This window comes from Pavona decussata, unplaced genomic scaffold (assembly GCF_977016875.1).
Source record: "Pavona decussata unplaced genomic scaffold, jaPavDecu1.1 SCAFFOLD_84, whole genome shotgun sequence".
NCBI lineage: Eukaryota > Metazoa > Cnidaria > Anthozoa > Scleractinia > Agariciidae > Pavona > Pavona decussata.
The window spans coordinates 231,471-245,513 of record NW_028145502.1 but is presented as its reverse complement, the minus strand read 5'-3'; the positions used below and the strand labels follow the sequence as shown (position 1 = coordinate 245,513).

The window sequence follows — 14,043 nt, the reverse complement described above, 5'->3', positions numbered from 1 at the left end:
CTTGCCCATTGTAACCACAGGTACCCCAAACTCTATGAGAGATATATAGGCCGAGAAAAGCAGTGGACTAAAACTCGCTAAAATCGCGCTAAAACGCTCTAAAAACCACATAGGAGAAAGGAAAACAGACAAAGGAGTTCAGGTAGGCATATTTTTTATTGAAAATTCGTTGGTATTTTTAAATTGAAGTAGGAATCGTTTTTTCCCATACAAATCCTTATAATTTCGTCGTTACGCAAAGCTCGCCGTAACGCTCAAATTATAACACTCACGCAAAGGTCACGGCCTATATCTCTCATAGAGCTTGGGGTACCTGTGATTGTAACTAATAAACATCTTACCACTTTACACGTATGGAGTATCATGACTCCATAACCGGAAACGTGCACGTAATATGATTCAGCGGGGAATACTTTGGACTTATTTCAGTGTCATATATTCTTGATCGTCAGGTGGTTTGTTCTTCTTTTTCTTCGTTCCCGCACTGAGAAGGTACGGAACAGGCAACAGTACGTAAGTTTTTGTTTCTGCATAAAGTAATTTTGCAGTCGAACTCGAAAACTAGAACCTTCTGCTGCGAGATGTATACTGGTGATTTCACCAAACCCTTTTTCTTACTGGCGGTTGTAGAATAATTTTCGTTTGCGTCTCGAACACACACGCAGCTCAGGAAGCTAGTTCTCGCCAGGTTGCTTACAGTCTACTCTTACAGACAACAACATCAACAGCCTTATGTTATTTTGCAGTCCAATCCGCTGGACTCGAGTCTATCTCATAGCCTCATCAGTGAACTCTCTAATATGTGTGCGCTTTTCGATTATTTTGGTGCAGACTTCAAGCTTTCTTAACCTTTCTATGTCAGGCAAAAATCCGTCGCTAGACCGGCCTAAGCAGTGTCATATCAACATTACAAACTTCTTTTTCCGCTTTCAAAATGAGCGTTACTAAAAAGCGAAATTACTGAGCCCACGCGTACTTTAATCTGAAACATTAAAAAATAGGAAACAATTAATGTGGCATTTTTTTTTTTTTTTTTTTTTTTTACCAATAGGTCAACTGACTGACTCGTGAAATGTGCGTAAAGTTGCATAATCGACTGAACTAATTTAAAACGTGACCCGCACAGGCCAACACGATTTTAATACCCCGATTTTGTTTCTGCATTGCGACTGATAGCCTGCTTTACCGGTTTACCGGCAGAGTTAAAGACCGCACAAAATATCCTCGGTGTCAGGAGACACCTCCCTTTCAGAAAAATAAAATCGAGTTTCATGGACATTCCCGCCTGAATACAGCAAAATGCGCACTAACAAACAAAGAAGCGGTCCTTAGGATCACGAGGGTAATAAAACTGAGTGGCATAAAATCGCAGGCTTTCCTAACACCAAGTGGATTCCTTTGCTAAAGTGTGTCAAAACAAACAACAAAATGGAACGCGGAAAAATATAGTTAAACAGCTTTCATATGTATCAGTAACCACAATTGAAGACTTCATCCAAAGTCTAGAAAAGGTGGAGTCAACTTGAACATGCAGCATCAGAAACGGTACCTTGGGAAAGATCTCAGTGCTCTGTAGCTTTGATTGAATGGTTACACTTTAGTTCATCCACAGACTCAAAATTTAGGGTTGTGGCAGAGAATAACTGAAACAGCACCACAGGATAGGCTCTGCTGCTGGCAGTAGCTTTTATTTATAATCTCACACTTTACTTAGGATATAGACCACATTAACCAAAACATCATAATAAAGAGTAACTAATGAAAGCACTACTCGATAGCTTTCATTTTAAGCATGCATGGGACTGATTTCATAATAACTGAAACAGTGTTAATGAAGCGGCAGAACGGGTTTATGGCTTACGTTTGACAGAGGTGAATAAGTTGCCTTTTAGCGACCTCCCTAGACTCCACTGAACCATCTCTGGTGAGTGAATAGTTGGCTTCCCTTTTAAACCTTACGTAAGCACATTTCTTGATCATTAAAACAAACTTATTTGATTTCAGGCTGCTGATTCTTCCTCACATTGACAAGGTTTAACAAACAAGAATGTGCGCTTACAGTGGAATTATTAAAAAGGCCATCACCTCTTTACAAGAACGCCGTAGTAAAGGTTTGACAAACTTTCTAGTATTTCCATTTTGAAAAAAAAATGATCACCACCGCAGTAAATTACAGCGCAATTACTGTGGACCTTATCGCAGTTCCACCTAGAGTTTTTACAGCTTTTCATCCATACCATCAAAGGGTAGAACTTCCTTGTACGTATGCAAACAAAGCCCCATAAACCACTCATTTCATGATCATTACTCGTAGATAATTGTCACGTTTTCCGGTTATGTTAAGTCCCATCCAATCATTCTGCCCCTGTAACCGAGGGGGCTCACCAACGGGGAGTCTTATTTATTACCGAGATTTTACAGTATCATTTTATGGTTTGGACTATCGTCATCGTCGATCGGACTTTCAGCTCTCTTGGTGTGTGAATTTTCTTGTCGTTTCCTTAGACAGAAACTCTACTCAGCATCGTCTCTCTCAACCCATGTGTATAAATGATTACCGGAGAAAAAATCCTGAGAAACTCTAAAATGAACTGGCAAAAAATATTGGTAGTTTCTTCATACTACTGCAATCGAGTTAAGCTGTCCCCGTGTGGGCCTACCTAGAATGCTGACTTCGACTCCCTTACTAGAGTAATAGAGTCCCAAGGTGATGAAAAATTCCCATAATTTCACAAATTGAAATATTTGTGACCACTCTTTAGGATTCTAATACAATGGTTTGAGCAGCTTGGTCTATCACTTAGTCGGACCTTTCCACCTTAATTCTCGCCGTTTAAACAGGAAACAAAACGGAGAATCTATCATGACGGCAATGTTAATTGATTTTCAGTCGAATGAAAACGCATAGCCACGAAGACAAGTCACACAGTTTAAAATCCAGAATATTTGAAAACAAAAAGAGCATTGCCCTTCAATATGTCAGTTCACAGAATTCCTAGACCTCATAAGAAAATAGTGGCCAGGTAAGCAAATTGAAAGGCGGTGAGTGTGGAACAAATGCGATGCATGTCATTGCAGAGCGATGCAAGGTCCTGCATGCATTGGCTTTCCGGGAGCGACATGGGAATTTGCGTCAACCTGCCGGGTCTCATTTTGGCGAGTGTTTTTCCAAACAAGAAGACACACGATGATTCATTTCTTTAACCAATTATAGTCACGTTTTACGACAGCTGTCACATCAGTTAAACTACGCTTTTGAGAAATTCGTATTTGCAATGGCGTCTTAGACGGAAAGTAACCACACCACGAAGTTATCTAATTTACGTATAACTGCACTGTATTCTATTTTCAGCAGTATTACAAGGAAAAAGTACTTTTCTAATAACCCCCGAATTTTTAAACAATTGCGTACAATCCATTTACAATTAAACCATCGGCATGAGAGTCCTCGAACACTACTTTCTAGCGTTGTTTTTTGCTTTTCCAAACTTTCCAAACCCGAATGACTGGGAATGTTTTACTTTCAAAGTTGTACCGCAGGCATTCTGCATCCAACCTCGTCACCAGGATCTCTCATCTTCTCGTCCCTTGGCAGAGGGGGAGACAGCGGAACACACCCTGGGACGGTGAAAGGAGAGGTCCTGGGAGTGAAGTTGTACTCATAGATACTCATAGAAATAGATATGACTTTATCTTGTTATATTTCCTCTTTTCCTGACCTTTTTACTTTTAGAGGCAAATACGCTTACACTGCAAGACACCTACAATGCTCACAAAGGCACACCTCTTTGTGTGCTTACTTTGAGCAAAGACAGCTACATTTCGTCTGATCCGCTCAAAAGCTAATTTGCCCTTCTGATAAAAATTGCTGTAAAGTGTTTATATTTATGATTCTCAGTATGCAGATGACGTGTGGCCACACGCCAAATAAACACTTAAATAATGGGTTGGGATTTTTCCCGTATTTACTCACAGTAAAGTCACGAACTTTATCAGTAACATAAATGGTCGTTGTTGTTGTTGTTGTTGTTGTTGTTGTTGTTATTATTATTATTATTATTATTATTATTATTATTATTATTATTATTATTATTATTATTATTATACGTAACTTTGTATATATTATTGAGTTTTTTAATAAGAATAGCATAGTAACTTTGTAGTACTCCCAGGGGGGGGGGGGGGGGGTACTCGGGTATAAATGTGACGGGAGGGTCCGACGAAGCCTAATATTGTGCACCCAAAAAAATACAAGATAATATATATTCAAATCATGCTTTCGGATCGTGCGGGAACTTTGGCTTGAATTGCGTAAGAACTATTAGCCTTGCGGAAATTCGAACCCAAAAAAATACACGCAGATTTTTCAGACCCCCAAAAATATACGGCTAAATCTTCAACCCAAAAAATCAGGAGTTGAAAATTTTAGACCCAAAAAAATACGTCGGATCCCCCGTCACGTTTATACCCGAGTATCCCCCCTGTGGTAGTACTGTATTGTTATTCTTCCTGTATTGTTGTTCCTCTTCTTTCCAAGTCAAAACCAAAACCAGCACTGATTAAAACGTTGCCTGTTTTATGGCGCGTGCGTGTCACAATAAATCGGATGTTCTCAACAACTTCACACCGGATGTCAACTATATCTCAATGATTAGCCGTATTTTAATCCGTGATCGTGACAACGTAATTGAGCGATCAATTACGTATGAAACACAAAGCCCACATTTCAACAGAACCTTAACCCAATAAAATTGGAAGGCCTTCTTTCCAACTTCCTGCAATTAAATCTTAGACTATTTTCTATCATAAATAATTTGCTGATTGAGCGCTTTTTTAGCTGAGATGATGACGTATAAGGCGCGGGCATCTCCTACTCAAAACTGTCTGCATTTGTTTTGACTGCTGAGTTCCGCTCTGAAAACAAAGGTGAAAACAGAGATTCAATGCTGAAGAGAAAAACTGGATAACTTTATAAATTTGTCGCCGTTCAGTCCCGTTGCTGGTAGGTAGTGTCAGGTTTTACTCTTGGTCAACAATAACAACTTTTTCTTTGTACGTGTTGTTTAGATCACCGTAAAAAGGATTAAATGAAGCAATGAGCATTAGGAAGAAACACTGCGCCTGAAATAACAATAAGTTTCAATCAGTCTGGAGGTATTATTGAGTAACTGACAGAGTTATCAAAAAGCGGTTCGGTCTAAAGCATGCATGGCTTAAAAATACGCTTTAGAACTCGAGAAAAACTGTAATGCAGTCACGAAAATCACCAAGAAACTATGATGGCCGCCATGTTGAATTGGATTTGGGACAGGGGATAGGAGCAAAAAAATCGAAGGGGATTGTTTTCCCGTACGCAATCAGTTTCGCTTTCAGTGCATTGTGTTTCAGGGACACGCGCTTAACTTATGTGAATCAAAGATTTATTTCGGGGTAACAGCACCAACAAAAGTAATTTTCCTAAATCCGCATTACCGAAACATTACGTAAAGTAAATAACAATGATTAGTAGCTGATATGACACAATATATACTGTAGATTAATGTTCCATCATTCGTCAGCTCTGCAAAATAGTCTGCGGCCAGAATTTCTGCTAAGGATAAACATATAACTCTGATATACCAACATGTTACTAGGCCTTATTCTACTACGATTCTTTATAGTTGAAGTCAGGCAGTTGGACCTAAATAATGCTTCCCGCAAAAAAGGTCCATTTTCGTTATATTGATGCTTGAAGTAGAATCGAAGAGACGAGAACGCGGAAATGTTTCATTTCCCAGAAACGCTTTTAGATATTGTACAGGAATTACGGACAACTTGAAATAACGTTTAGTTTTCAAGAACACCTTTGCATCCTAAAGCTCGTGAGAGCAGAACATTGTGGCCAGCAGGAACCTTGAGCAACGGACTAGGAATTTAAGGCAACAAGAGTCGGTTTCAGGTCTGACAACTGACCTTGACAGTTCTTTAGTTGGGAAAAGTTGAAATCAAAACAACATCACAAGAAAATACTAAGCTTCATTTTTATAGACCCCACTTCCATGGTTCATTGTTAAAACAGAGAGGAGGGGTGAGGAGCTCGGTTGGTGAAATTTTTCGGTTTCTAAAATTGTAAACAAGTGACGAGCTCTTTAGGTAGTGTCAATGGCTTGCCCCCGTATAGGACTTTTTTTCTTCTCGAGTCAGTTTTCTGTTTTGCCGAGATTTCGCCAAGTCCAACGAGCAATATCTTCTATCATTTCTCAATATAATTATTTTTGAGGGCATTCTGTTGTCGTTGAAAATATGGCTTAACGATTATTGTCTTTCCTTTAAACTTAATCTACGACAAACACTGATCGGACTGCATTTTGTTTATGTTGGCTTTCGAAAAATGTAAACCGAGCTCTCAAAAAATATGAATTTATTTTCTCGAGAAACCTTGAATATGCATGCTGACATGCATCTGTTGTTATGGGTGTATGTGCTTATTCATAAGATACTTGGTGCTCTTCCAAACGCTAACGCATCTTCAATTTCTCCAAGAGTCATTTTGTCGCATGCCCTTACGTTCGATCACCCGCGGAGTCATAACTTTTAACAGTCGGCACGCGACTGACAACTGCTAATTAATTTGAATTAGAGAAATGTTTTTTTTTTGTCACCCTCTTTAAACGTGTTTTCAGTGAAAATAACATCTACAAAACGAAACATTTCCATCTCCTGTAAAAGCAAAACTGGTTACTCAAGCACTAAAATAGCCATTGTATGTCAAAAGGCTATCACTAATTGAACAATAGTTTTGAACGGAGCCAAGTTTATTAATAGCTATACGTGCAGGATTCCGGGTTTTCGTTATATTTTAATATCCAGCAGTCTTGGTGAAAGTCGGCACTCGATAAAATCACCAGCAGCTTATCATTAGCACATTAGTGAAGTACCCCACAGAACCGAGCAAACACCCAAATCTGAGAAACTGTTGAGTTTCGATTTCACGCTTATCATTATACTTATCAATTGTTAGAAGGACTGATTGGACACACAGCGAGTTGAAGGTTATAATCCTCTGAGAGGACTTAAGCACATGTTTGCCAAAAACTAAAATTTTTGTTTGCATGAGAAACGGGATCGCACCAAACCAGATGGCTTCTGAACTCCGTTGCCCATTGGCCATTTTATGATTTCATCGCCGACAGATTCAAAAGTAAGAACTTACATCAAGATGGCTACAATGTTGATGAAACTTTAATCCTTTAATAAGCTACATCTGTCATAACTCATGACACGCATGATCGCGGATACTGATGCCGAACGGATTGGTAGGAATTTCAGTCGATTAGGGTTTTACCCCGCTTCTCGTTCAAGTTTGTCCCGTCTTGTTAAAAGGTACTGAAAGAATCATTTGCATACTGTAAAAACGACTCAAGCGCGGCGCCACTGGAAATGACTCAGTGCTTAAGAGCGTTAATTTGAATGATATCACTTTAGTATTTCCTTCTGGAGACTTATCTTTTGTTACTCTGAAGTACCTCAGTGTGCAGCATAATCACCACAAGCGCTAAAAAAGGAATTTACTAGCTTCACAGAGCACAATAAACAACACACTGACAGAGAAGTACTGCTGAACATAGCTTTCATTGGTTCTGAATCGTATCAGTTTGCGATTTCATCTTGAACATGCTATCTCTTTGCAGGGATAAATCTTTGCCTAATATACTGTAACAGGGTAATGGGCTCCTGACTGTAAGGAGAATTAAAAATTGATCACAGTCCCACCCTTCTTCTACATTGGTAGTTTTCAGTCGTTTCTCGTGTGATTATTCGCTGTACGCCGGTTATTTAGGCTTCCCTATTTGCTTGAAGCACAGACCGTGAATATGACAAAACAGCTACACATGGAGGTATTAACATTACGAATTTCATCGCGCAGAATGCCTGGACATCATTAATTATTCATAACCAATCAAGCGGCAAATTCGAATGCGTGCGTGCCGTGAAATGGCCTGAATAAGAGAAGAAAGGGCCTAAATTAGCTCACTAGGGTTGATAAAACTTACTTTCTGGATCTCCTGGAGTTAAAACTTTAACTTTCACGCGCGGCTTTTTGAAGAAGAAGTTTGTATCTTCAATTTAAGCCGAAAAGTAAGTGGATATAGAGGGTGTAAGGATTCGCTTTTTGCGTTTAAAAATGAACAAAAATAGGCCATTTTTTGTATGGTCGCTGTTTTGAGAAGCAATTTTCTGACGATCCAAACGGCCTTTCAAATTTTCACGCACGGCAAATGAAAGAAGGGTCTTTCCTGAAACAAAACCCGTTTCAACTTTGAAAATAGGTCAACAGGAACCATTCGCCTTTTGAGTTTGAAAACTAGCTGTTGGAGTGGCGTTTGAAAATGGCGCGTCTTGGGTCGAAGAGCTATTGTCATAAGCACAGGTGTGCATAACAATGGATGTCAAAACTAACAATAGCCTACTCAAGAAAACCACTTGACTGTAAAATATTCCAATTACCGCGAATTTTAAAAGTGTTCTTGTTGGCACAGCTGGTTCATTCGAAAACCTGTCGCGCAATGAACCAGGAAAGCGAAAACGCAAGCGATCGGGAGCTCTCTTCAGAGCTTTAGCTTCTTCGAAAACCCGATCCACCCGCTGTTCATCAATATTGTACCTCCTTTTGTAAACGAAACTGACAGCCCTATGTTTCACTTCGAACTAAACGGCGAAGCAGTTTGGAGATGGAGAGAAGTTTGTGGGCAACCCAGCAAAGTGTTATTCAATTTTATAATCAAGTATTCTGTCTCTCGGCTACCGATTAGCGCAATCTGCTCGGGAGCGTGTTGGAAGTGCGTTGTTCTGTAACACTGGTACCGTCAATAGCTTGTAGCTTTTAACGTTTCTTAGCAGAATGTTCTAGTTAAAGCTTCTCTTTTTTTTCACAACAAAGAGAATGGTATACCAAGGCACGCGCGCGCTAACTTTTTTCAATAATAAGTAACTCAAGATTTTCGCACGACCAGACGGCATTCAAGTTATCGTAAGTTCGAATGATTTTTTTTTTGCCGTGGTTTAGCGGAAGGTAAGAGTTGCCCTATGCAAAAATAGTGTGAAGCTGATCAATCGCTCTTGAAAAACCCCTCGATCTGTTAGACTACTGAAAGTCAAAATACTAGTTCAAAGCACTTATTAAGTTACAGTGCGAAGGTGCGATATTAGAAAAGAATAGAAAGAGCATAAGTTCATCAGGCCTTTGTCTTTTAGCTCCGCTCCGACAAGTTGATGAGGTAAACATTATTCCCTGCGGAGCAGTGCGCGCGTAAATTTGGACCAATGACAGTCATTCAGTTTACGCTTCACCGCTAATATTACAGATCTATGATTTTTGCCGTGCAGTAAGTAAATGTCCCGAGAACAATAGGCATTCTGCGCGATGAAAATAGAGAAGAGAAAGGATCAATAAGACCGAATTTCGTATGAAAGGCGGCGCCCCATCAGAGTATGAAAATATATCGTAAACCTACAACAACGCTCGATCATAGTTACTGCCAGACGATCGGCCATTCAAATTAAAAGTTTATTTGGTATACTTTTCATCCTGTTTCCTTAGCAGAAATACTGTAACATTTGTCAACTATTTGTTCTTATGAAAAATCTGCTTGATTTGAACCGACGCAACCTGAAACTCAATACTGACAACGATTTTATTACATGATGAGCGATGAAGTCCTGATCTTCGCTTCCACTGTAACGACATCAGAGTTCAGTACTTTGGATTACCTCCAGACTGTCATAAGGTTTTTGTATAAGTACTTTGCTTGTGTATTTCCTGTATCGATGAATATTTTAAAGGCTGAAGCAGGCATTGTTTTTTGATTAATCATGCTTTCCGTAAGGGCGCCGGTGATGTCAGCTACCAAAAAAGAAATCGTCTGTACTGCATATTTTAACCACAAATTTTGCTTTCGGAGTCATAGAAGATTTTAGAAGTAATTGAAAAATTTTATTGTACTGATTTAAATCTCTAAGTCGCTTAAACTTAACAAAAACCATTTGGCCCAAGAGAATCTCAATTCCTTCAACTCAATTAGCTAATGAGAAACGCCTGATTTCAGTAAAACGCGCAGAGAATTACTTCGGCAAAGTGTTTGTCGGCTGATCAGTGATTCGGAAAATTATTTATGTCAGCACGTGATCAAGTCCAATTAACAGCACAAAAAGCTCGAGCATTCTTCTCTGGTTTATTTTCCCAAATGCTTGGTTTGGGTACCACATCTGCTCGCGAGCTGAAGAGAGAAAATTATACCTTAGCTACATTTTATCTGTTCGATCGCAGATACTCAGGTAGGAAAGGGTTTGCTTATTGGATGTTTTTGCTACTCAATTTTAAGTTGTGTACCGCCAATATAAGAGCCGGCTGTATTTTGCAAATTAGCTAGAACTTTGCACGAATCTCCGACAATATCTTTACACAACAAGCCTTGACCGAAGCAATGAGCGATGAAACTGAGGGTTTTGTTTCGTTTCTCCGCTCTTCCTTGCCAATTGTTTTCTTACAAAAGCCTTAAACAGGATCGGTGCATGACGGATAGAGTTATCGACGTCTTTTAAAAGTTTTTTTTTAAACGGCCTTCCTTAACTGCTGCTGCAACTTTGAACCTCGACACTCCTGACAGGCAGCTGCCTGCTCCGAGGCCGAATCGTGAAATACTGGGAGCTACTTCGGCACTAAACATCTTTGCTAATTCCGCTAGCAAACTCATATATGAGACCACATCTATTTTTAAATCGGTAGTCACTATTTGCAGTGAGCTGTTTTAAAATTTCGACCGGAATAAGGGAAAAAGGAAGGGCTCATTGTTCTGCAAGTTAGTTTACGAATTGCTCGTTAAAATTGGAGTTTGCTCTCCTAGTTTATTTTACTAAACATCTGAAAACTGACATTTTAAACCGTTGCTAAACTTCGGCAAAAATATAAAGTCCAGGTGAGACCAGTTAAGACTAATATTTTGCCTGAAAAACAAAATACGAGGGTTCTGTGAGCGCGGTAAAGGGTGTGCAATATTGAATTAGGAAAGCAAATAATAATGCTCATGACCCTCACATGGATTGCGGTACGGCCTCGCCCATTGTTTGAAAAGTCACTTTCACGTGAAATAATGAGGCTATTAAACAAATTATCACGTGAAATTAAATGAGGCTTCTTTGATGCAGGCTCAAAGCTTAACTTGTTCTCTAAATGGACCGACGGACTTAATGAACTCCCTTAATAGAAAAATACATATTCGATTTGCTTCTTTCAGTTTCCTTCGGCGAATGTATTGCAATTTTCAACACTGAGATTCTACGTACAAAAACTGCCAACCATTCCAGTGGCACAAACGCAAACTAAACTCTTTACCAATTCTGAATACACACAGCTTGCATGGTCCAAACTTTTATAATTCGCTAACTTCTGACATAACTAGTTCTCCCTCCTCCGCTTCTTTTAAAAGAAAGCTTAAAGAATTTCTTCTTTCTAGGTATTAACTTCTGTAAGGCTGTAATTCTTAACTAACTAACTTACTTAATATGTGTATGTGTACGTGTGCGCGGTCAAAGTTAATTTACCATAAGTCCATATTGTAATTCTAATATAAGATTAGTTAAGTGAGGAAGCCTGACTTGTTATAAGCCTCGTGGTTTCTTTCAGGTTTCCTCGCCATTTATTTTCTTTCTTCAATTTTTTTTCTTCATTTTTTCTTCCCATCTGTAAATGTTGTGTATATGGCGAAATAAATATTGTATTGTATTATTGTATTGTATGGTCGCTAGCCTTCCTAAATTGTAAAGTTAACCGTGCATGCGCTCGCTTGCCTTAAATGCAAGAGTTCCAACACGCACGTTGCAAATTTAAAAAAAATTCTGCAAAACATCTTCGTTCTGAAAATTGTATCAGCAGTTTTCTACCCGGGGTTTAGGCCGCCCACGAACCCATTCCGTCCTAAAGGGACAATCAAATGCATTTGGAGTTAAAATTGTAAAACCTTGGAACAAAGTTGTGCGCAATTTAACATGTTTTGCATGGAGAAGGTATCGCATGACTTTATTTCTTCAAAAAAATACGATATCGATAATTTTATGACAAACCACAACCTTGCGACGACATAATTAGTTCTTTTATCACTGCATTTTTTTTTTCAGTTTTTTTTTTTTAATATTATAAACCACACTCTTTCATGGCGAGGAATCGAACAATATTCACCGGAAGGACCGCACAAGATTTAGTGACGATATTATACTCTGGCCTACTTCCCTTCATTTGATCATAAACCATGGCTCACAATAGCTTACTCTGTAAAGCTCGGTATTACTCGGCGCGGAAGAACCCCCTGAAGTCCCATAAAACTGTTTGTTTTTCACAATCAAAGAAGACACGCCATTGGCGCCTCCGCGAGGCACCGCCCCGAGGCACCGCCCTGATCAATGAAACAGCTCCCAACAAATTTAATAGTTCAACAATTTCTGCAACAATTTCCGGTTGGGAACCAAAAAAGAGGAACCTAGTTAAATGTACTGAGTGATGCAGTCGCAAATAGTCTCCCTTGGCAAATTTTGTCAAATGTTCACTGTTTTTTTTTTTTACCTTTGACTGGGGAAATAAAAATAATAATAACCCATTAATATCTGCTTATAGTCACATTTTAAAACCTCATTCACTGACTCAAATGTAGGTAACGCCTTGTACAACATGATCAAACAGCACCAAAGGAAAGTGTAGCTCAATGGCGTTCCGTTTGACTTCCCCGCACTTCAGAATTTCATCCGGCGTAAAACTATATCTCAACCGTTTTAGACTGAATCTGGGTTCCAGTAAACCAAAGAGCGTAGAGTGGAAAACGGTTTCAAATTTATAAAAATTAATGTATCTATTTGTTTCATTTTAACATTGAACTCCAGTTGATCACTCCTCTGTTCAGAAGTAACTGTTCAGCCTCTGTTCGCTTTGTCTGTGCTGGAAACATCGGAGTCATTTACTTCATGGAGCAACTAGAATGGGGAACCACTGAAATATAACTTTTTTTACTTGATCGAACAGTTTATTTGTGAAAGGTTTTGGTTCATACCATTTACGTTTGGAGATGACAAAACATCAGGTTCCCTTGTCAAAATTTGTTTCTTTACTGCAAGGTCTCAAGTGATTCATTTTTGACGTTTTCTGTAAGTTAAGTGTTGGAAGGTTTTTCCTTGAAAATCGAACCGTTGCGGAGGTCTTGGAAAGCCAGCACCTATTACATTTATGGCGAAAGTTCTAGGTACATAGGTCTAATTCCTGTTAGGTCTCTTTCATATTTAAAAATATTGATTTCAGCGTTTGACATCTTAATATCAATTTTCAAGCACCTATTTATTTCGTTGAACTGACAAACACTATTTATGAACATCTTTTCCTAGTTAACACGGGTCTTCAAACATTCACATGATCTTACGGTGGATGTTTTCATTTACACTAGTCTCCAGTTCTCCGAAGCTGCGCGTTTTTATGCACCCTTGTGGGAAAATCTAAATTTTGTGGCCAATTGATCGTGATCTGTTTTCAATTCCGTGCAGTACGTGCCAATATTTGAAAACAAAATACCCCGTTAACACACTGAATGTTAATATACTTAATTTATATTCTATCATGCAGTGATTATTTAAATAATAATTAAAAACACAGTGGTGGAGAATGCTCGAGTCTTTCCTGTCATTAATTCAAGTTCAACATTTAACGCCAGAGATTGTTGATTTGAAAGGCTAAATTGCGTCAGTAGGTTTTCTTTATCCAGATAGCTCACGTAGCATCAAGCATCTGCTCTTGAAACCATTCACATGTTCATTCCATATTTAAACTCCAAAGACACAGCACTGGTTTTAATTAACTGAAAACAAAGTGTGTTTTTCGACTTTTTCAGTTTTTTTGTTTTGTTTTCTGTATTCTAAACCGTAAAGTAAATCTACTTTAATATGTTGCTTGAAACACAAGCTCGCAAAATGCCACTCCATTAATTCGTTATGCAGTTTTGACTTTTTGGGGTGGAGGGATTGCTAAAC

The 14,043-nt window shown here is 38.8% G+C and overlaps 1 protein-coding gene across 5 annotated transcripts in view; it reads left to right on the top strand.

The window, feature by feature from the left end:
• Window positions 1-378: 378 nt before the first annotated feature.
• The window catches only part of LOC146475253 (tumor protein p73-like), a 31,959-nt gene continuing 18,294 nt past the window's right edge, over window positions 379-14,043 (top strand). For 2 of the 5 annotated variants that reach the window (XM_085115605.1, XM_085115604.1), the window contains exon 1: window positions 10,203-10,314. In XM_085115605.1, coding sequence (XP_084971731.1) covers window positions 10,224-10,314 — 91 coding nt within the window. In that variant the 5' untranslated portion in view covers window positions 10,203-10,223. Of the gene's footprint in view, window positions 514-2,004; window positions 2,112-10,202; window positions 10,315-14,043 lie in introns of those variants that run through there. The other 3 variants (XM_085115606.1, XM_085115607.1, XM_085115608.1) reach the window with 3 other exon arrangements.